The 21,649-nt window shown below is 36.6% G+C and overlaps 4 protein-coding genes across 6 annotated transcripts; all 4 read left to right on the forward strand.

Annotated features, from left to right (window-relative positions):
• Positions 1-1,310: 1,310 nt before the first annotated feature.
• On the forward strand, positions 1,311-2,698 carry LOC103324090 (putative glutathione S-transferase). The gene is made up of 2 exons (XM_008226129.3): positions 1,311-1,689; positions 2,152-2,698. Exons 1-2 carry the CDS (start codon positions 1,375-1,377, stop codon positions 2,509-2,511), a joined length of 675 nt encoding a protein of 224 aa, XP_008224351.2. The 5' UTR covers positions 1,311-1,374; the 3' UTR covers positions 2,512-2,698.
• A 298-nt stretch (positions 2,699-2,996) lies between these two features.
• Positions 2,997-7,297, forward strand: LOC103324089 (uncharacterized). The gene is given in 8 exon segments (XM_008226127.3): positions 2,997-3,202; positions 3,204-3,396; positions 3,494-3,577; positions 3,714-3,874; positions 4,766-4,883; positions 5,252-5,387; positions 5,952-6,130; positions 6,645-7,297. Coding segments are annotated over 8 exon segments (1,221 nt in total). The 5' UTR covers positions 2,997-3,092; the 3' UTR covers positions 6,885-7,297.
• A 695-nt stretch (positions 7,298-7,992) lies between these two features.
• Positions 7,993-14,439, forward strand: LOC103324088 (PH, RCC1 and FYVE domains-containing protein 1). 2 transcript variants are annotated; one of them, XM_016791374.2, is made up of 9 exons: positions 8,086-8,284; positions 9,083-9,169; positions 9,406-9,495; positions 9,629-9,715; positions 9,809-9,913; positions 10,542-12,587; positions 12,690-12,836; positions 13,242-13,606; positions 13,974-14,439. In XM_016791374.2, exons 1-9 carry the CDS (start codon positions 8,237-8,239, stop codon positions 14,149-14,151), a joined length of 3,153 nt encoding a protein of 1,050 aa, XP_016646860.2. In that variant the 5' UTR covers positions 8,086-8,236; the 3' UTR covers positions 14,152-14,439. The 2 variants fall into 2 exon arrangements, with proteins under 2 accessions (XP_088901515.1, XP_016646860.2); XM_089045389.1 differs by lacking the exon at positions 9,083-9,169 and having other exon boundaries at positions 7,993-8,284.
• Positions 14,440-15,974: 1,535 nt separating this feature from the next.
• LOC103324086 (putative E3 ubiquitin-protein ligase XBAT35) lies at positions 15,975-21,449 on the forward strand. 2 transcript variants are annotated; one of them, XM_008226123.2, is made up of 10 exons: positions 15,975-16,454; positions 16,598-16,712; positions 17,351-17,431; positions 17,577-17,665; positions 17,814-17,905; positions 18,142-18,223; positions 19,417-19,519; positions 19,651-19,725; positions 19,979-20,064; positions 20,449-21,449. In XM_008226123.2, exons 1-10 carry the CDS (start codon positions 16,353-16,355, stop codon positions 21,088-21,090), a joined length of 1,467 nt encoding a protein of 488 aa, XP_008224345.2. In that variant the 5' UTR covers positions 15,975-16,352; the 3' UTR covers positions 21,091-21,449. The 2 variants fall into 2 exon arrangements, with proteins under 2 accessions (XP_008224345.2, XP_008224346.2); XM_008226124.2 differs by lacking the exon at positions 19,651-19,725.
• The last annotated feature ends 200 nt before the right edge of the window (positions 21,450-21,649 follow it).

The raw sequence follows: 21,649 nt of genomic DNA on the forward strand, positions 1-21,649 counted from the left end.
TTTGATCTTACTTATCTCAAGCACTGAAATCATGGTGTATAGCTGGTGTGTTTTCTCTTATCACCCTAATTATAGACTAATCATGTATTTAAGTTTGGCATTGCTATGCTGTAAAAATAATCGCCGTCAGATTTGTTGTGAGAGAAAGCAGTTTGGCTTTTGGTAAATGTTTTGTTAAAAGTGTTGTTGATATTGATTTTACGCATAATCAGAAAATGATTGCCACATAATCATTAAATCTAGCGCTCTTGGCGATTCTGCATAATCGAAAATGATTGCCACATAATCATTAAACCAACGCCTCTTGAAATTGATTCTGCATAATCGAAAGCACCTCATTATTTTCCTTATAGTTTTTCTCACAACAATTTTTAACAATAAGTGATTTTCTCACAGTTTACCAAACAAATTGGGCTTTTCAATTTTTTTTTAAAATCACTTATCACATCAAATAAGCAATGTCAAACGGACACTTAGAGTCATACATTTTTTCAAAAATGTAAAGTTACACATCGGAAATTTTACAAAATAAAATACCATATGATAAATGGTTTATTTACTAATAACATCAAAACCTTTTATATAAAATGCCGCATATACCAAACTATGCAAAATTTCTACAAAATAAAATACCATATGATAAATGGCAATTACTATTCATTTACTTTATTTCCTATTTGTTTATACTTTAAACTATTAATTTTGATCTTTTAGATTATAACGTGTCACTATTTATTATAAAATTTTTATTTAAAATTTAAGATAACATTTTGAATAAAATTTTCAAATAAAATTTTTGGATAACATTTTGAATAACATTTTGGTTTTGCCTTGACTAATCTATTAAAAAAAAATTGGAAATGCAAAAATATATATAAAAAAACATTAAATTGAATAAAGCAGTTTTTTTTTTACTCGTTAAGATTTTGATGTGGAAAGTGAAAAATATTGGAAGGAGATGAGTTTTATGAAGATTTGGTGTAGAAAGTGAATAAAATGGTTAGGTTAAGTTGTTAAAATAATTGAACTGAACTCGGGCTGCGTCGGGCAGCCTTTCCCCCCTAGCCCGACCTGCGCTGGAGATGCTCTAATAAGCTTCATCCTTGGAACGATCACCAAAAACATAAAAAACAAAAAAACATATAGGAAATATTTGAGGATAGAATCCTTTCATCATTGCGACTAAAACTTGTGACGAAATCAGTGACGTAATCAACTTAAGATAATGAAAGAATGGCTGGTGTGCCTAGCCCTTTTCAGTCAAATATGGCGTCTGCTTCCCAACGCATTGTGAGAGAAAAACACTATAAATACGACAAGAGCAGGCAACACCAACAAAGAAAGATGATCTAATTAAGTACTAGGAAAATTGTCATGGCAACAGATAAGGTTAAGCTTTTAGGGTATGTTTTCAGTCCATTTTCCCGTAGAGTGGAGTGGGCTCTGAAGCTGAAGGGCATTGACTATGAGTATGTAGAAGAAGATATCTTCAACAAAAGCCCTCTTCTTCTGCAACTCAATCCAGTTCGCAAAAAAGTTCCAGTTTTGGTTCATGGCAACGAAGTGGTCTCTGAGTCATTCACTATTCTCGAATATATTGATGAGACATGGAAGCAAAACCCATTGTTGCCTCAAGATCCTTATGCAAGAGCCATATCACGCTTTTGGGCTAACTTCACGGAAGAGAAGGTGAGCCATATGCTAGAATTAATTTGTTTCAATTTTATCTAGTAAATGCATCAAAATCATCTTAATTAAGGCATGTTTTGTTGCATTAATCACTCATGTGCATATAAACGACTTTGAATGGTTGATGGATGTGGATATGGACGATCGTTGTGGATAGCATTTTTCCTTACCACATTTACTTACTATTACTACTGGGTTGAAAACTTGAGTGGGAAAATATGTGGAGAGAGGTTCGAAATCCCTACGCAGCCGATGAATATTTGTGTAACATCCATCCTCCAATCGCTTGTACTAAAAAGAAATTAAAAAAGAGTACAAGCTTATAGTTTCTCAAATGTTGCACAGAGCTACCGGCCACTCAAGTCTAACTTTGCTTCCACCAATGTTATACCAAGTAAGAGATATGATCAAATCTTTTGTGATATGATTTCATATATTGACTAACTTTTAATTTCTTGTTAGGTTCTGGATGCTGCATTTACAGCTTTAATATGCTCCACAGGAGAGCAACAAGAAAAGGCTTTGAAATCAACCATTGAGGCCTTGGAACACATAGAAGGAGACCTCATGGGAAAGAAGATTTTAGGAGGGGAAAGCATTGGGTATTTGGACATTGCAATGGGATGGATCTCTTACTGGCTGCCTATTTGGGAGGAAGTAGGCTCCGGGCAGGTTTTGGACCCTTCAAAATTTCCTGCAATCATTTCATGGATCAACAAAATTCTTAGCCACCCTGTGATCAAGGACAACTTACCTCCTCGAGACAAAGCGGTTGCTTATTTTCATGGGAGGAGAACTTTTTACACTTCTGGGAAGACTTAGCCATAGATGCTCGTCTGCCCATATTGTACTAATTTCTAAAACTAGAGTTACAATAAATGTGATATATGTAATATATGGTTAAGGTGTGTATTAAGAGTATTTTACCTTTGCTTCTGAAGTGTTATGTTCGAATCTCTCATCCTAATTACAGTTGTTTAATAAATTCTATCGGCACACGCTTCATGCATGACAATTGGCCTTTTTTATATTAAATATTTGTTTTATTTTATGATAATTTTCAAATTAAGCTACTAAACGCATTCTTAAATCTTAAAAATACTAATTTGTTTTCCCGTTTCATTTTCAAAATAACATTTTATGAAAATAATTTTAGAAAACATTACCAGACGGCTCTATAAATGTTTCACAATAGTCTACTCCCTTACACTTTAATGTATTGGGCCTAAAATGATATTATTGAAGTCTGGTTGACCCAATTATGGATGTCCGTCCACGTACCCAAGCACTTCCTTTCTCCTTAACACTAGTGTCTGTGTGTCTCACAGGGCTCCATTGACTTTTGAAACGGTTGGAATTCGACAAGGCCTAAGCAGCGGAGCAAGAAAGCCTTATCGGTCACCATGGCCTCTTGCCCCACCGCCTTTTTCTGCAACCACGCAGCAACAGCAGCACCGTGGTCATCTTCCAGAACCGGAACCAGAAGAAGCTTCTGTAGGCGGAGCTCTGTGAAAAGCAACCATCAATGCCAAGCTCGACCAGAAGACGTCGTTAAAGTACAAGAAGCTCGGAGACTCAGACCTTGTAATTAGCGAAATCACTCTCGGAACCATGACATTCGGCCAGCAAAACACAGAGAAAGAAGCTCATGAGATTCTCAGCTACGCATTCGAAAATGGGATTAACGCTTTGGACACTTCAGAAGCTGTAAGTGCTTGTAGATTGCTTGAATTTTGTTGGCCTCAGTTTAAATTTGTTTCGTTTGGGTTTTGATTAATGTTTAAATCTTTTTTGTTTGTTGCAGTACCCAATTCCAATGAAGAAGGAAACTCAGGGAAGCACTGATCGTTTTATCAGCAGCTGGCTCAAGTCTCAACCCCGTGATAAGGTACTTGATGGTTATGTTGTCACATTGAATTAGGACCATTGATTTGGTTGAATGATGTCTGAATGTGCGGTCCTGGTTCACAGTGATAACAAGGCAAGGACCATCATTTTAACTCATTACTATGCTGTGTAAATAGGTTATTTTGGCAACAAAAGTAGCTGGGTATTCGGAGACGGCAAGTTATCTGCGTGACAATGCCACGGTCTTGCGGGTGGATGCTGCAAACATTAAGGAAAGTGTAGAGAAAAGCCTTAAGCGCCTTGGCACAGATTACATTGATTTAATACAAATTCATTGGTAAGTTTATTGATCAAACTTCACACATTATACAAACTTACATGCTACATTCTCACCTGGTTTGTGATTTTTGTAGTATCACACACTGCGTACCCGTTCTGATAATTAACTGGAACTTTACATCGACTCACACTCTAATTGCAAAATTGTTCTTTTTTTCCTGACCCACTTGTGGTATCACACAACTCATCAAATGAACTTAGGACTGGGCCAACTTTTTAGTCTGTTTTTTATTAGACATTTCAAGCGTCTTTTAACTCTACATTTTGCTTGTATCTATGAACTGAAGATCTTTTCTATGAAGCAAACCAGAGTCCTTTGGTAAGGACTGGTTTTCATGCTGTTCCATTTTTGTTTTGCCCTCTCCTAATCAAGCAATCAAACCAACCATTCTGTTCAAAAACTTTTAAGACTCTAAATGGAAATTGGTCATGTGACGTTCATATGAACACTTAACACATCATTGGACAAGTTTGTCAATTTTTATGTATTAAATTTACAAGTAACTTCCATTTCCATTGAAGAAAATAAGCTGAAATATTTATTTCACTTTGGAAAATCATTAATTAACGTAGGTTGGGAGTGGAAGAAATAATGATAATAATAAGTGAGTAACAGAAAATGTATATTTCTCCATTCATTTGGTCTGGAACCCTTCCATATTGATTCACATTTCCATTCTTTGAATCACTTAAAAGCAGGGGTAAAGGCAAACTAAACATTAAACCAGCACTGTTACTTCTTTTTGAATTTGAAGGGTTCCAATTTGTCTCATGATATGTTGGAATGACTAGTGAAGATGTTTGCTCTTTACTTTTCAGAAAAAGAATCTGGATGTTAACAAGTTTAAGGTGGTGATTTTGGGAAACTAAAGTATTTTGTTTAAACCAGGCCAGATCGCTATGTGCCACTATTTGGTGCATATTCTTATGATTTTTCCAAATGGAGACCAAGTGTGCCATTCGTGGAGCAGCTGAAGGCTTTTCAAGAACTCATTGATGAAGGAAAGGTAACAACTATTCAAACCAATGAAAGTTTTGACTTTCGGGTTTAACTGTAAAGCACCTGCATCAGAGGTGGAAGTTATGTAAAAACTATTAATTTTTCCAAGACTTGTTATAATGTGAATTTAAACATAGCATCATAGTTCTCTTGAGTTTGTCTTTGTGAATTCCTAGTTGCGTCTGCATCAATGTGGATGGAACATACTGGGGATTTATGAGTTGGTACACTCATAACTAGAAAAAGAGTGAATCTTGAAAGCGTAACTTCTGAGATGATTCATGAATGTTACTAAAAATTGGAGTGTTGCATGCTCTGTGTAACTGCTTGATGTCTTTAAGCATCTTTCACTTACATTCCTTTTGACTGGTATAGGTACGCTACATTGGTGTTTCCAATGAAACTTCATATGGAGTGATGGAATTTGTACATGCAGCTAAAGTTGAAGGACTACCAAAGATTGTCAGTATCCAAAACAGTTACAGTCTGCTAGTTAGAACTCATTTTGAAAGTAAGTCATATTCTGATGCTATGAGCAGATAAAATCTTTTACCTTGACATAAAACTTGCTGTTGATATTTCTCTTTAGATAGTTATATCAACTCCATGATGTGAATAGGCTAGTTAATACATCAAAATATGTTTGAACTAAGTATAATATACCTAAAATGGTAAAGTAAATGCCTCCATTTTCTTTGATTACTAATTTGCAATCTTAGTCCTTTGAGACACATTTAAATAATACAATATGGTTCATTAGTTGTTTCCTTTCTGTCAGTTTGTCTGACCGTCTTTAACCAATCTTTGCTGAACTTGTTGAGATTACAGTGTTTTACTTGTTTGAGTGCTAAGCTAAGTTATACCTACCTCACTTGACCTATATCTTCTCATGTATTGGGATATCGTCATGGTTGGGCTGTGTATCCAACCTGTTGCTTTTACTGATCGACACCTTTGTTGTGTGCATTGGATAGAGATGTTTACATGATGCCATGTTTACCTTTTCCCTCCCTGTTTTTTGTATAATGCTCTTAACTTCATTGAGTTTGTAATTCTATTACTTGATTATTTGCAGTTGATCTTGTTGAAGTTTGCCACCCGAAAAATTACAACATTGGCTTACTGGCTTATTCTCCACTGGGTGGTGGATCTCTTACTGGAAAGTACATAGATATCAATTCCGAAGCTGCAAAAAATGGGAGGCTGAACCTTTTCCCTGGCTACATGGAAAGATATAACAAATCTATTGCCAGGGTATGTTAATATTCAACATGTCATATAGATAATAGATCATGTAGACTAAATTCAAATAAACACCAAACATGCACGATATATTTAGTTATTTTATTATCTAATAAAAATATGAACTGCTCTGATATGGGGATTTATCATCAGTGTTTACTGTTGATTTGAATAAAGCACATGCTGACTGTTTATACTTTCATTAGAAGAAAATTTCAAATTTAATTTAATCCCATTATTGATACAAGTGCCCTTGTTTGGAATTAAAGGCTAGGACTCCTAATTAGAAGGCCTTTGAACTTAGCACCACCCACAAGTAGGTTGATTGCTTCCAACTTGTCATTGGATATATTAAAAACCATGGCCGGACAGCAGCATGAAATATAGTTTGTACACTGGATGTTTTGGAAATAGTTGGTTTGCCTTGCTTGACGAGTTACTTTATGTTCTGGATATAGATTGATGAGGATAATTTCCATTACAACTTGTTGATTTTCTGCCTTAATGTTACTTTTTCTGTTTTCAGGAAGCAACAATAAAGTATATCGAGACAGCCAAGAAGCACGGGCTAACACCGGTTCAGCTTGCGCTTGGGTTTGCACGGGACCGTCCATTTGTGACAAGTTCAATCGTTGGTGCAACTTCTGTGAACCAACTGAAGGAAGACATTGATGCTTTTCTGTTGACAGAGAGGCCTTTGCCACCGGAAGTGGTGGCTGACATTGAAGATATTTTCAAGAGATACAAAGACCCTACCATTTTTTGAAAAAAGTAGCCTAGGAAGTGTAATTATTGTTTTCACTTCACATGTCTGGTTTAGATGACAATCGACGGTCAATGATATCCCTTGTTTGACCTTGGGAATTCCGGTTTTGTGCGGTGAGGAGAAGCATAAGATTAACAAGGCCTCGACTTCCATTTCAGAAATTTTCTGTATCCTCCTTTGTTTTCTTTTTCTTTCGTTTCCTCTAATTTGCTTAAGTGTTGTCTTCATGCTTGATAAACTGTCTAGGTTGATCAGTATGGCGGGGCGGGGTCATGATTTGTAACTCAACTCTGTATTTTTCGTGTCTTTCTTCTTTCCCTTTTCACCAATGGGAGAGCCTGGGTTAACATACTCAAATGGTGTCATGTCGTGTTCAATTTGGCTCACATATATTATGAGGTAAAGTTAGAAAATTAGGATATTGTCAACATTGATCTGCTAATTTCATGTAAGTGTTGTATCATGTTAAAAATTGCTACCTTTAACTCCAATATTTTGTTTAACCATGTATCTTGTGCAACCACGAAGTAGGTAGACTCCAAGTTATTGGCAAAGGATCCCGACCGATGATAGGCGTGCACCTGGTCCGGCTGTGACGGCTTAGGCACTGCCTATTTCTTTTATTCAACAATTGTCGTCCATTTAAACACACGTCCTTAAAAATTATCTATACGACTTACCCATAAGTCACACCAGTGCAGTGCCTTATTTACCTTGAAGCGTCTAACTTACGTTGTGACGAATTATGTCATCCACATCTACTAATTTGAGTTCCCAAATCATATGACGCGGCATACTGGGTCGAATTTATATATTTGTTTTTTTGAAAAGCAGTTTAATTCGTTGTTAGACGTGGAGGAAGAGAAAGAGGCGCGCCAATATCTCGCCCCCATTTCTTTTGAGCTGCAAACGTCCCTAAACATGTGATCGCTTACTGCCCTCTCATTTCCACTCTCTCTCTCTCTCTCTCTCTCTGATTGATCTGCATTGTCTTCATGGTCAATCTGCAAGACCCAATTTGCTAAAACGCTCAGAAATCCAATATTCACACTTTCTGCCAAATTTTATGGTGAATATATATAACTTGGTTGCATCTTTTTCCTTGGAAATTTCTTTATGAAGGGCACTTTAGGGTTGAAGAAGCTATCAATTTCAACAACCCAATTGAAGTATTTTTCTTTTGGAATGTATATGGTTCTCATTTAGAAGGATAATAGGAATTTTGATGAGAGGCCAAAGTGGAAGAAAGCATATGCATCTATGAAGACTGGTGAAGGGAAGTCGCCGATGCAGTTGTCGGTTGAGCTTGCTTCTTCTTCGGTGTTTAATTCCTTACGAAAGTTTCAGATGGAATGGCAGATCCGGCTAGCTATGGGAATTACGAGCGTGATATTGAACAAGTCAGTTTCCCATCAATGCTCTCTTTATTTTCCTTAGATCATCTGGTCTTGTTTGTTTTGCCTAGAAAACATCTGGTCTTGTTTGTTTTGCCTAGAAAACAAAGTCACCCCATACATTTTTATGCAGTTTTTCGTTGTGAAAAGAGGGTAATTGACTGTATTTTTATGAGGATAAGGTTATAATTGTGCTATGCAGATCACATGTTGGCCGACCTTGATATGATAGTTTCATAAGTCAAAGCATTTGTAGATTGAAAACGATACAAACCCAATGGTAATAGAAACATTGACAATATGACAAACATAACCAAATGTAAATGTTACTCTTTCGCTCAGTTTGCAACTAATGATATGGATGACATACAGGAAAAAATTAAAATAAAATACTTGAATTTTAATGTCAGAATTAATAAATTAATGTAGTACACATACAAAAAGGGGGAGAAAGAAAAAAAAAATAGATAAAGGAGGATGAAAATAGGATCTATATGTACTTGTATTTTGATGTAAAGTGCCCCTTTTTCTCATGCATGGATCAGCCTTCTCCCTTGAAGTTACCTGTACTACTCAAACAATATGTTTTTGGATTCGAGATAGGAACTGACAACTGCATCCTTGAGATAGGAAACCCAATTTCGTGGTAAACATTTAGTAAAAGTAAGGGAAATAGTTTGTCTGCGTTTTGCGCAGACTGCATCCTTCAACGCTCTCTCTTTTATATGGCTAAGTCTATTGGGGATTTCGATCTCTGTGTACTTTGCCAATACTTATCCCCTAATATTGCTCCCTCTTATGAAGGCACTCGTTGCATTAAAAAAAGGTTCCCAGTTAATCAAGTATAGCCGAAAAGGGAAGCCAAAGCTTCGTCCATTCAGAATTTCTACTGTGAGTAATTTTCTTTACAGTAGGGATATTGGATTTATTTCATACCAATGAGTTTATCATGCTGCATCTGCTGCCCATTTAGTTATTCCAGACATGTGCTCATGTATCTTGGTAGTTCTACACACATATTTTGGATTGAGCAACTGCCTTGATCATCTATCTATGAGTGCATTTCCGTGAAAAATTATCACATATCTTAACCGCTTGAATGACTTCAATTTTCATATTATTAACAGGATGAAACTACTCTAATCTGGTACTCACATGGCGAAGAACGAACTCTGAAGTTATCTTCCGTCTCTCGAATTACCCCTGGACAGAGAACAGTGAGTTAAATACTCAACTCCTAAGAGCTAATTAATATTTTGTTGTTCCAATTCTCTAATCCTGTGTTTCAGTATAATTATGAACTACTTTTGTTTCCTAGTTGACAGAATATATACTTTATCTACTTTATAGGCTGTGTTTCGAAGATTCTTGCGCCCAGAAAAGGATTACTTGTCATTTTCTCTTCTATATAACAACGGTGAACGATCACTTGATCTGGTCAGTAAAATCAAGTACTAAAGTACTAGTTTCAATTTTTTCTATTATGGTCAGTTAGATGAAAGGTTTGAACCCAGACAATTATTGTTGTAGATCTGCAAGGATAAAGCTGAGGTAGAGGTATGGTTTGCTGGCCTTAAGGCACTAATTTATTCTGGACAACAACGTGGTAGACGTACTAAGAGTGATATTTCTGATGTAAGTTTCTGTTTTGACCAAATGTATATATGACTGCTTATATTTGTTCTCGCTCTTTTTGTCTCCCAGTACTTGCTCATTTTCCCTTATATTCTGACATTAATTACTAATTTAAATCTAGAAAACTAGTGGAGTATGCAAGCCTTTGAAGTAACATCGATGTCTAGATGGTTAATTTTGAAATGAGTATAATAGGTTAGTTGATCCCAGTTTTTCTTTTGAAAGGGCTGAATGTTTCTGGTGAAATACTTAGAGATGGTATAAAAAATCTGCTCCAAAGTTGCATGACAACCATTTTATATTTCTTATGTAACTGGCTATCTTTATTCTTATACTTACTAAATTGTATCATTTGCAGATTGGTTTTGGCAATGTTTTGAACATGAACTCAGTTATTTATTAATGTAATAGTGGCCTCCATGGTTCAACTACATCTTCTCAACTATGGATAACATTATTGCATTAAAACTGAATTCATGTTCAACCATTAAGTTTTCTTGCACTATGAGAAACCACCAGCACTCATATTTGCAAAGTGAACGTTACACAATTTTCTTGGTCTACCCAGATTTATTCTGCATTCATACTCTTTCTGAAGATCCAATCTAGTTGTTTGCTTTAATTTCAGTTGCAAGACACTGGTGACTCTATTAATGGCCATCCTTCTGGTGAGACCTTAGAGTTCACTTCAAGCATTGCCCATGGTAGGGTATCAGTTGATTCTCGTGAATCAGTGAATTCAGGCTCAGATGTGGGTTCAGAACGCGCAAATATGCAACTAAGAACAAGTGCAGGAGATGGTTTTCGGATTAGTGTTTCAAGCACTCCTAGCTGTTCAAGTGGAGGGTCTGGACCTGATGACATAGAATCACTAGGAGATGTTTATGTGTGGGGAGAGATCTGGTCTGATGGAAATGTATCTGATGGGTCTGCAAATCCAATCCCTACAAAAACGGATGTGCTGATTCCAAGGCCCTTGGAGTCGAATGTTGTTCTTGATGTTCATCAGATTGCTTGTGGTGTGCGACATGTTGCTCTTGTAACGAGGCAAGGTGAGGTTTTCACATGGGGAGAGGAATCTGGTGGAAGACTTGGTCATGGGATTGATAGAGACTTTAGTCGTCCTCGCCTTGTTGAGTTTCTTGCAACTAATAATGTAGATTTTGTTGCATGTGGCGAGTATCATACATGTGCTGTATCTACGTCTGGTGATTTATTTACTTGGGGTGATGGTACACATAATGCTGGACTTCTTGGTCATGGAACTGATGTTAGCCACTGGATCCCTAAAAGGGTTACTGGTCCTTTAGAAGGACTTCAGGTTCTATCTGTTGCATGTGGCGCGTGGCATTCAGCTTTGGCAACTTCCAATGGAAAAATGTTTACATTTGGAGATGGAGCGTTTGGTGTTTTGGGTCATGGAGATCTCGAGAGTGTTCCATATCCAAGAGAGGTACAGTTATTGAATGGACTAAAGACAATAAAAGTAGCATGCGGAGTTTGGCATACTGCAGCTATTGTAGAGGTTATGGGCCAGTCTGGTCCAAATGCTTCATCTAGAAAGTTGTTCACCTGGGGTGATGGTGACAAACATCGTTTAGGTCATGGAAGCAAAGATACTTATCTTCTTCCCACCTGTGTCTCTTCCCTTATTGACTATAATTTCCACCAGCTAGCATGTGGACACACTATGACTATTGCCCTCACCACATCAGGTCATGTGTTTACCATGGGTGGCACTGCATATGGTCAGCTAGGCAATCCAAGTTCTGATGGGAGAGTACCATGCTTAGTACAGGATAAATTGGTTGGTGAGTTTGTTGAAGAAATTGCATGTGGGGAATATCATGTTGCTGTCCTGACATCAAGAAGTGAAGTATTCACTTGGGGAAGAGGTGCTAACGGAAGGCTGGGACACGGGGATGCAGAAGACCGGAAAACTCCAACTTTGGTTGAAGCTCTGAAAGATAGGCATGTGAAAAGCATTTCATGTGGCTCAAACTTCACATCAAGTATATGCATCCATAAGTGGGTCTCTGGAGCTGATCAATCAATTTGCTCAGGTTGTCGACAGACATTTGGTTTTACTAGAAAGAGGCATAATTGTTATAATTGTGGACTGGTCCATTGTCATGCTTGTAGTTCCAAAAAAGCACTGAGAGCAGCATTGGCCCCCACTCCTGGAAAACCACATCGTGTATGTGATGCTTGTTATACAAAACTTAAAGCTGCTGAGGCTGGTTATTCTTCTAATGTTAGTAGGAGAGCTACAATCACCCGTTCAATGGATAGCAGGGATTTTCTAAACAGGGGAGATATAAAATCTTCAAGGATTCTGCTTTCTCCCACTATAGAACCCATTAAATATCTTGAGGTCAAGTCGACAAAGCCTGGGGTCAGATCGGAATCTCCTTCTATAGTCAGGGCTTCCCAAGTTCCATCTCTTTTACAACTAAAAGATATGGCTTTTCCAAGTTCATTGAGTGCGCTTCAAAATGCTTTGAAGCCTGTTATGACAACACCTCCTCAGCCCAATTCAAGATCTACTTCACCATATTCAAGGAGACCAAGCCCTCCACGGTCTGCAACTCCTATATTTTCTAGGAGTGTTATTGACAGTCTTAAGAAGACAAATGACATTCTGACTCAAGAAGTATCGAAGTTGCAAAATCAGGTACTAGTTTTACACCTTTTTGTTGCATCATTTTGTTGGTTGGTATAGAAATGTCAAAGCCGACAAGCCTTCTCTCAATAAGCTTTCCTCCGTTTACTTCAGGTTAAAAGTCTGAAGCACAAGTGTGATGCTCAAGATGTAGAGATACAGAAACTACACAAACATGCTAAAGAAGCTGGTTCATTAGCTGATGAGCAATATTCTAAGTGCAGAGCTGCCAAAGAACTCGTCAAATCCATCACAGAACAGGTTTATTAAATTTTCTCGATATTCCAATTGTCATTTTTTTTGTAGAGAAGATGCTCGTGGCAATAAGACGGGGTAATGTAGTCATAACAATAATTAAAAACATTAAATAAGGTTTTCTATATGGTATAATGTACTCACCAAATGTTTACTACTAATGCCTGGTGCAGTCTCTGAAATACAATTGTAATTATAGGGAAAATTAGCTTTTCAATAAAGGAAAATATTTGTCGCATGAATATTTCCCTTGACAGAATAACAATGGCATTGAAAAGATAATCATCTGCTCTTTTCAACCCCCTGCCCCCATTGAGGTGAAATATGCTGATGTTATGTGTTCTTGAAATATGCTGATGTTATGTGTTCTTGAAATATGCTGATGTTATGTGTTCTTTCTTTGTCGTTCAGATGAAAGAATGGGAAGAGAAGTTGCCTCCTGAGGTTTCTGACAGTGATACTTTCAAGGAATTGCGTACTCAAGCTGAAGATTTTATAAACACAAGTATCGGAAGATCAAGCTTAGAACTTGAACAACAATATGCAGCCGATAAAACTTCCTTGGATTTTGAGTCTTCTAAAACGGAAGACAACAAAGGAGAAGACCCTGGGGAGGCTGAACCTCAAAACAGCTCAGAAAGCCACTCGAGATCACCCGAATCATCAACAATGCGGTCAGGACAAAAGGAAGTCATTGAACAATTTGAACCGGGTGTTTATGTAACTCTCCTTCAACTACAAAATGGTGCTAGGGTTTTTAGGCGTGTTAAATTCAGGTAAACTTTTCTTTTCTTTTCTTTTTTCAAAATTCAGTAATTATGTGTTTGTGTTAGACAGCCAACAGACCCTTAATCTTTTGGGTCAAATGGTTCTCTAACATGGTATCAGAGCTCTTTGTGTAGGAGGTCCTGAGTTCAAAACTTATGGTCCTCATTCCCCACTGCTATGTTGATTTTCAAGGTGCATAGTGGGGCTGCACTTATGTGTTTCTTCTAGGAGTCACATTTTCTGCACCTGCATACTTCATTCATTTCCTTAAGTTAATTTGTTATTTATGACAATGCAGTGTACCCCGAAGTCTTCGATCATTTTAATGCCGTTCTCATTTAATTGTCTCTTACCAATCTCCAATATCTCTTGCAGCAAACGAAAGTTTAGTTCGCAACAGGCAGAAGAATGGTGGACAAATAACAAAGATAGGCTGCTTAAGAGATACAGTCAACTGAAGGCAAGGGCAAGTCCTGCCCCAAGTCTACCGCCCAGCAGTCCTGTACCTGCTGCTGAGGAAAACAGTGAGGCTGCCTCACCTTCCACTACATAGTTTCATAACTTAGTCTCTTACATTACGGTTTAGAAAGTGGGTAAGTAGGATCAAGAATCTGCTTTAGAGTGGCACTGTATGAATCAGTTTAGGTGTAAACATATCTTTGTTCAGAACAAAATAGATCAAGAACCTTTTTTCTTTTTAGAGGAATGATTGAGATGAGTTCTACTTCACCATAAAAAAAGAAGGGAACATACTTCATATTCAGAGGGACAGGTCAGAACTGTGAGAGTTATGCAATTTAAAGGCATGAAAGCTTCACTATAATTCTTTCATTCAATTTAATCTGGTGATCTCTTTTTCTCCTGTGCTGTTTCTGGCATCTGATACGATTGTAATTGTATAGCAGGTGAACTTCTTACGATGCTTATACGCTGTCGGTCGATTTATATAGCTTAAATACTCTTACAGACATCACTAAATTGAAGTTTTTGCATGAACCTGTTGACTACTAGAGGTGCTGCTATCAATTTGGGTGGTAAAAATAAATAATAAGAAATCATATTCACCTAAGTAACATTAGATTGAAAAACTGGAAAAACCACTAGTTGCCTTGCCTCTACATAGTTAGCAGCAGCACCTTCATATGCTTTATATATCTTAGACCAATTTTATCTGAAGATGTATCTTACTACAAATTCCTTTGCTTTTTCCCAATTTCACTTTCTAAAATCTAAATGCCTCTTTTGGAAACCATGAGTTATGAGTTTGGTGTGGACAGGACAGGTACTGGTTCAGAGTTATGATTTTGGTGAGAGATGTGAGCTTTTTTCCCTCTGTTTTTCTTTTTTCTTTTGGCATTTTGTTAGTTTGAGGAAGGCCATCCGATTTCTTACCCAACTACGTCTCCAATCCAACTAATGTTATCTATCTACGTCAGGCAAGGCCAACCAAAGTGTCGACCTCAATATTCATATGCATTGGTGAGACTAAAGTTATAAACGTCACTTATTTCTCAATTATCACAACACGGTTTGAATTCAATAGAGCATGTTTGACTTTATTAAAATTATTAGATTTAAGGTGGTTGGCAATATCATTTCACCATATTTATACCACCTATTTCCTGTCTAAATCATTTCTTGTCAGTGGGGTTATAACTCCGTTAGTCGAGTTCTTGCACCTCCATCCTTGTGTGCAGAGATTCAAAACTCCCAAACACCCCGAATAAATATTTGTGTAAAACCTCTCTCCCAACATTCAATTCCACCATATTCCACCAACAATCACCTTAACATGACACGTATAAAAAAGTGTTGTGTGCAGACACAAGTTCAAAAAGCAATCACCTTAACATATGTATGTATTTTTTTTAAATATTTTTGTTTTTCATACACATCATAAAAATATGATAAAATACATATTATTTAAATCAAACAGACAATTCACAAATTATACATGTTCTTCATGTATAACAAATGTAATTTTTTTTTTACAAATTTATTCCTAGACATGTATTTATAAAAAAACCCAAGCACTATTTAAACATAGAAACACACCCAAAATCAACTCCAAAGTCAACTTTTTGGGTGTGTTTATAAATGGGTTTTGAGTGTGTATAATGATGGGTTTTGGGTGTGTTTATATGTTTAAATAGTGCTTGGATTTTTTTTATAATTTCAACCCCCATTTTGGGTGTTTTAGTTAAACTCCCTTCTTTTTTTCCTCTAATTTTCAATAAAACAGGTTGAAACCACGTATTTTCACATATTATTAAATAAAACAAATATACACTAAAAAATTTAAATAAATAATATTAAAATATTACATAATTACCAAAATTTTCAGCATATTTTAAAAAATTGTGCCCAATAATACACACATGACTTGTTGTAGAAAAGTATTTTGTGAGGACCTTCATATGTTATAAAGTAAAATAAAGAGTTTGACTCTTAAACTCTCCGTTACTAATTTGCCAATATTTTCGCTATAAAAAATATCTTCGTTGCTAAGGAAACGAATTGAATTAATTTTCATCACCCACTTGTTTCATTATTTGTGAGGAATTATTTATATTTATTTCCATTTGGAACAAGTTCCGTAGAAAGCACAACACTTTCCATTCCATTTTCCAGGGAATCCGATCTGATTTTCCTGGAAAAAAATTTAGTTTCTAGTTTTTCTGGATTTAAAGCCCTCGCCCCTCAAGTTTTGCTTCCAAAACCCGCAAGGTTTTTTCGGTTCCTGGTGGGATTTCGATGGGGCTACAGCAATCCAAAGACGAACTGCTCTATCAGCAAGTTAGCTATGGAAACATCGAAGGGATCAAATCCCTTTGCAGAGAAGGCGCAGGCCTTGAGGTAATTAAAATGGAGGTTAATTTCGATTATTGTTAAAATTGTAATCATGATGTGTTTATTGGTAGTGAAAATTGTTGTAAATTTTGGATTTTTTGGGTAGTTTTTGTTGAATTATTGATGATTTTGGTTATTTTGGTGGTCAGTGGATTGATAGAGAGGGGAAAACTCCATTGATCTTGGCATGTATGAATCCCGGGCTTTATAATGTTGCGAAAAGCTTGATTGAACTTGGCGCAAACGTCAACGCCTATCGCCCCGGTATGTTTCACTTCTGAGTTTAGAGCTTCTGTATTTTGTTTTGTTTTTTTTTTTCCTATCACTATCACTCTTGTTAATAAATTAATTGCAATTTGATAATTTCTTAGTTGGGTCGATCATGTTGAATTTTATGTAATTGTATAGGGAGAAGAAAGAATGGTTATTGAAAATTAACAAAAAATTTGCATTTTGTGGTCATAGATATTGAGGAACTGTACCAACTGCAGTCGTCATCTAGAGCAGGACCAGGCCATAGTTAGTAGGCAAACCTTTCCTCTAAAATGCAGATTCTAAGTCCGAATCCTCCCTCCAAATATTATGTGATTATGGGGAACTCATGTTGGATTCACATGTATACTACAATCATAATGGCAATAGCACAATGGATCTTAAGTCCTACCGTTGTACTAAAAAAATTTCCAGTACAATATACATTTATTTCTTCTGATCTCTCTCTCCTCCCTAGAAACTTTGCGTAATATTTGCTGCTTATTGTGTTTTACCAAACATATAAGAAACTCATCTTGTAATTCCCAGTATTCTTGAGAAATGCTATTATATACTCATGCACCTTGATCTTTAACTTGCTTCGACGTTTTTTTTATTATTTATATTTTCCTCTTTTCAATGCGCTTTAGGTCGCAATGCTGGGACTCCTCTGCATCATGCAGCTAAAAAAGGGCTAGAAGATATTCTTAATTTACTTCTTTCACATGGAGGTCTGCAATTCTGTCATCAGTTCATCTCTGCAAAGTCTTATTCAGAAAGGAGTTTATGACTTATGATTTTAGAAAAAAAAAATTGCAGTTTCTTTTCCTGCTGTCTTTATTGCATTAATATATAATCTGTTCAATTTTTTTTCAGCAAATGTGTTAATCATGAATGATGACTGTCAAACTCCTCTTGACGTTGCTAGGGCAAAAGGGCACACCAATGTTGTCCGTGCGATTGAGGTATATTCAAACATTAGTTTGCAATGTCAGTATATGCATATTTTTTACGTTCCAACAATGTGTTTTTCATTTTCTTCTTTTAAAGATGATTCTGCACTCTTCATCTCTTGCTTTCTTTCGTTTTTCTTTTCTTTCCCAATGTTTGTAGAGGCATATTTGCTTATTCTCTGGTTGGTTGCGGGAGTTTTATGGTCCTGGATTTCTTGAAGTACTTGCTCCTCAGTTGGTTTCAAGAAAAGTGTGAGTATTATGTACAACAAGTGATTTCATCTTGAAGTATTTATATTTAGTCGTTTTAGTTTTCTATTCATGCTCTATGCAGCAAGATGTCTAAGCAATATAGGCAGATTGCTTTGACCTGCTTTGGAGAAGTTTACATAGCTCTCATTTGTTTTATCTATTTTTGTATCTTTATTGAGTAATTGTCTGAAAGATCACTTAATATGCGTGCCTACTATTGCCTTCATATTTTGCAGCTGGGTTGTTGTTTTGCCAAGTGGTTCCCGCAAACCTACCAAGCCTTTCAAGTTGGAACTTGCCATATATTCTAGTATGCAGGTAATACTAAGTATACTCGGCTATTCTTAGGTGGATTAGGCATTATGTATGATTTTACTTCTTTCTACATTTTGTGCCTCTACTAATACATTGCATTCAAGTCGTTCCTAATGTAGGCTACATTGAATGGTTTCTTGCAGATATCCTGGACACTAAATTGAGTTTATTTTGTTAAAAGAAATAGCACTTGATTAATTCAAAACCTACATGAATGTCTGGATGAGTTAAATCTGATGGCTAATTTTTGAAATTGGATAATTTCTATGAATACTACTACTTTTTTTTTTTTTTTATAGGAGACGTTCTTAAATCTTTATTATCGCCATCATTTTAATTGACGAGCTCAGGCCTCTTTTTAGGATTGAAGATGTATTAGGCATTAATTTATAGCACTGTCACATCGTGATAGTTTTCTCAATCATTTAAAGTTTATGCACTTGGAATGCTATGTCCTAATTAATACTTGAAATAAAATGACTTCACCATTTAATATTGCTTTTTGTATAACTCATAACAAATAATGATGTTACTTGCCCTAGGAAGTTGGTGAGTTGGTAGCCTCACCACTGAACTGGGATGTCCTTTACCCTTCATTGCCGGAAACCTCTTAATTTTTAAATTTTGAGCTAATATTTCTTGTTAGGATTAAAGTTGAATCCTTGTTTATTGCCAGTTGTGGGGGTCTAAAACTCCTAGTCAGGACAAATAATGATGGGAATGATAAAAATAAAATAATAATGCCAAGAAGTTAAGTATGTGAACTCAATTTCACTTTCAGAGAAAGCAAACTAGTTCAAGTAGTTTCTGCTCAATAGGTACTCCCTAACTTGAACTGTATATTCATCCGAATACCTCCTACTATACTCTTTACTCAAGTTCCATCGAAGTACATTCCCACTCAACTCTTATCTCAGCTCTCTACTGCCATTCTTGGTTGAGAAGCTTTTGAAAGGCTAGCTTGTCTCTCTGCATGCATGCAAGCTTGATTTACGCTGTTGGCTCATTTCCTATTACCCGAACACTTTAATAGAATTAGTTGTCCAAAATCAATTATCTACCTTTCTCTACTCTAGATTGATGTATTCAGGGTGCACTTTATTTCTATGTTCTGCATTGTTTTATATTTTGACGATAAGTTAATTGATCTCTTAGTTTGGTAGTATTCTTATATTGAACTCTTTTGGGATAAGCAGGACGCCCGACCACGGACAGTTGTTGCGTTGTGGAAAGTCAATTTGGAAGAACCGAAGTTACACCATTCTGATCCTTCTGTTGTAATTCAAGATAGCTCCACAAGTAATTCCTTGATTCCAAAAATATTCTTTAGGACTAATTTTAAACCTTAATTCTATAGGCTATAAATCTGGGAGTTGATGTCACATTCATTTCGTAGCCCTTTTTTAATTGAATTCTATGTCCGTGCTTAGTCCCAAGAGGCAGGAGGCGGAGAAGAAGCATTTACATCTCCCAAGAGGCTAGGTGTAGGCATCAAAAAGTTAGGCGTAAGTACATTGTTTGTTCATTACTTCCAATCAATGTAAATGATGAAAGTGATTGAAGAAGCTCTTTAACAGAAGATATTGGACATCTTCCAATATCTTCCAAATTAAGTGCTGCAGTAATGTACTCATGCCTTTCTCCAGCCTCCTATCTATAATAGGCTTGCCTTCTAGCTAGGAAGAAAAGGAAGTTCCCCATGAGTTTTAGGTTTCTTTTGTTAATATCCTATTCAAACTCAGCATGCCTTCTTTGCAGAAACACGCATCAAACTTGCATCTGCAGATGAAAATGATAAGAAACAACTTCAGTGGTTTTGCAATGCATGCAAAGGAATTCCACAGGTAAATCTCATCTGCACAGATCTTATCTTTTTCTGCCTATGTCTAGGGCAATCGCCTCGATAGTTAAATGTGACGAATTTGTGGATAGAACCATGAAAGTACTTTTGAAGTACTAAAATCATTAGTTTTCCCAAAAAATTGATTCTTTTGTAAAAATGATAATAGTGTTTGTAAATAAGCACTCTATCAAAGGGCTGCAGATAGAAAATGTGGAAAAGAGTGCTTATTTACAAGCTCTGCAATCATTTTCTCTTAAAACTCGAAATAGAAACCCTGTAAATTTTATCTTGCAGACTAGTGATTCACTAAATTTTTAGGTCAGTATTTTATCTGTGGCATGATGATTGGGAGGCTATCATAATTTAAATTTGTGGAATTTTTCAGGCGCGTCCTGCATTTTTGGCTAGCAACCAGCCCCCAGTTCCAGCAACTGCACCACCACCTGCAGAAGATTTTGAGTTAGCCATGGCTATCAAGGCCTCCATTGAGTCTGCTTTGCAGGAGGGACCGTCCTTTCCTGATGCACACCTGACCAATGAAGCAAGTGCATCCAGCAGTGATAATGGTTGGGGCAAATCCTCCATGAATACTGGCAGCTATAGTGGTGCAGCTGCTGCTCCAAATGCAAGTAGTAGCAGTGAGCGGCCAGGGAATGAAAGTAGCCAGAAAACGGAAATCCAGGATATCTCTTCCATCCAAACTGCTCCTACTTCTGATATAATCCCATCAGCTCCACCGGTTGCAGATGAGGAGCCTATTCACTATCCGTCAATTGATTTCAGTCCTATTGATATGCCATCCTCCCCAAGTGTTGAAGGTATACCTGCTAAACTTAATGAAAAGAAGGGTGGAAGTGATTCTTCTTCATGTGTGATTTGTTTGGATGCTCCGGTTGAAGGAGCTTGCATCCCATGTGGGCATATGGCTGGATGCATGTCTTGTTTGGGTGAGATTAAAGCTAAGAAATGGGGTTGCCCTGTCTGTCGGGGCAAGATTGACCAGATTGTAAGGCTGTATGCTGTATGATCTTCGAACCAGCATATAGTGAAGCTCTACATGGTTACTGCAACTTGAATACCTTCATGAAGCTGTTTGTATTCTTTTTTGTGTGTAAAGAAGCTGCTTGTGTTTGTATTAATAGATGAAGTTCTTGTTGGGACCCCCACCTGAGTTTTCTGTACATATTATTACCACATATTAGTAAACCTTTCACCGTGCTTTCTTAAGTATCAGTGAGCAGCAGCCTCTCTTAATTTTGATTTTTCATTGTTGTAAGTTGTATATGAAAATGATATGCATTTCCCAAAAGGTATATTTTCAAATATACTTTTTGGGGTCTTCAATGAATTCAAGCTATGGATTTTACTCCATGCAATTAGGGAGAACGAACTCTTTTTACTTCTGAAGCTTTAAACTAGTCTAGTCTAAACAGTTTCTTTTATTTATTTATTTTTTTGTTTCAATGGAAGAAAATCAAACCTTACATAATCCCAACTCATTTCAGCATCCATCATAAATATAATGAATTTCATCAGACTCTGATATAGGACCACAATTTATGATATTCTTAAAGAGTTGAAATTTT

The sequence above is a fragment of the Prunus mume genome, linkage group LG2, assembly GCF_029339155.1.
Source record: "Prunus mume cultivar Tortuosa linkage group LG2, ASM2933915v1, whole genome shotgun sequence".
In the NCBI taxonomy this organism is placed as follows: domain Eukaryota; kingdom Viridiplantae; phylum Streptophyta; class Magnoliopsida; order Rosales; family Rosaceae; genus Prunus; species Prunus mume.

What these genes read in the sequence shown, in the direction of transcription:
- LOC103324086 (XM_008226123.2), top strand. Translation starts at nt 16,353, where the DNA reads ATGGGGCTACAGCAATCCAAAGACGAACTGCTCTATCAGCAAGTTAGC. An exon ending in GAGAAGGCGCAGGCCTTGAG is followed by an intron (nt 16,455 to 16,597) that starts GTAATTAAAATG and finishes TTTGGTGGTCAG; the next exon opens with TGGATTGATAGAGAGGGGAA. An exon ending in TTTACTTCTTTCACATGGAG is followed by an intron (nt 17,432 to 17,576) that starts GTCTGCAATTCT and finishes ATTTTTTTTCAG; the next exon opens with CAAATGTGTTAATCATGAAT.
- LOC103324090 (XM_008226129.3), top strand. Translation starts at nt 1,375, where the DNA reads ATGGCAACAGATAAGGTTAAGCTTTTAGGGTATGTTTTCAGTCCATTT. An exon ending in CTAACTTCACGGAAGAGAAG is followed by an intron (nt 1,690 to 2,151) that starts GTGAGCCATATG and finishes ATTTCTTGTTAG; the next exon opens with GTTCTGGATGCTGCATTTAC.
- LOC103324088 (XM_016791374.2), top strand. Translation starts at nt 8,237, where the DNA reads ATGGCAGATCCGGCTAGCTATGGGAATTACGAGCGTGATATTGAACAA. An exon ending in CTAAGAGTGATATTTCTGAT is followed by an intron (nt 9,914 to 10,541) that starts GTAAGTTTCTGT and finishes CTTTAATTTCAG; the next exon opens with TTGCAAGACACTGGTGACTC. An exon ending in TTTAGGCGTGTTAAATTCAG is followed by an intron (nt 13,607 to 13,973) that starts GTAAACTTTTCT and finishes TATCTCTTGCAG; the next exon opens with CAAACGAAAGTTTAGTTCGC.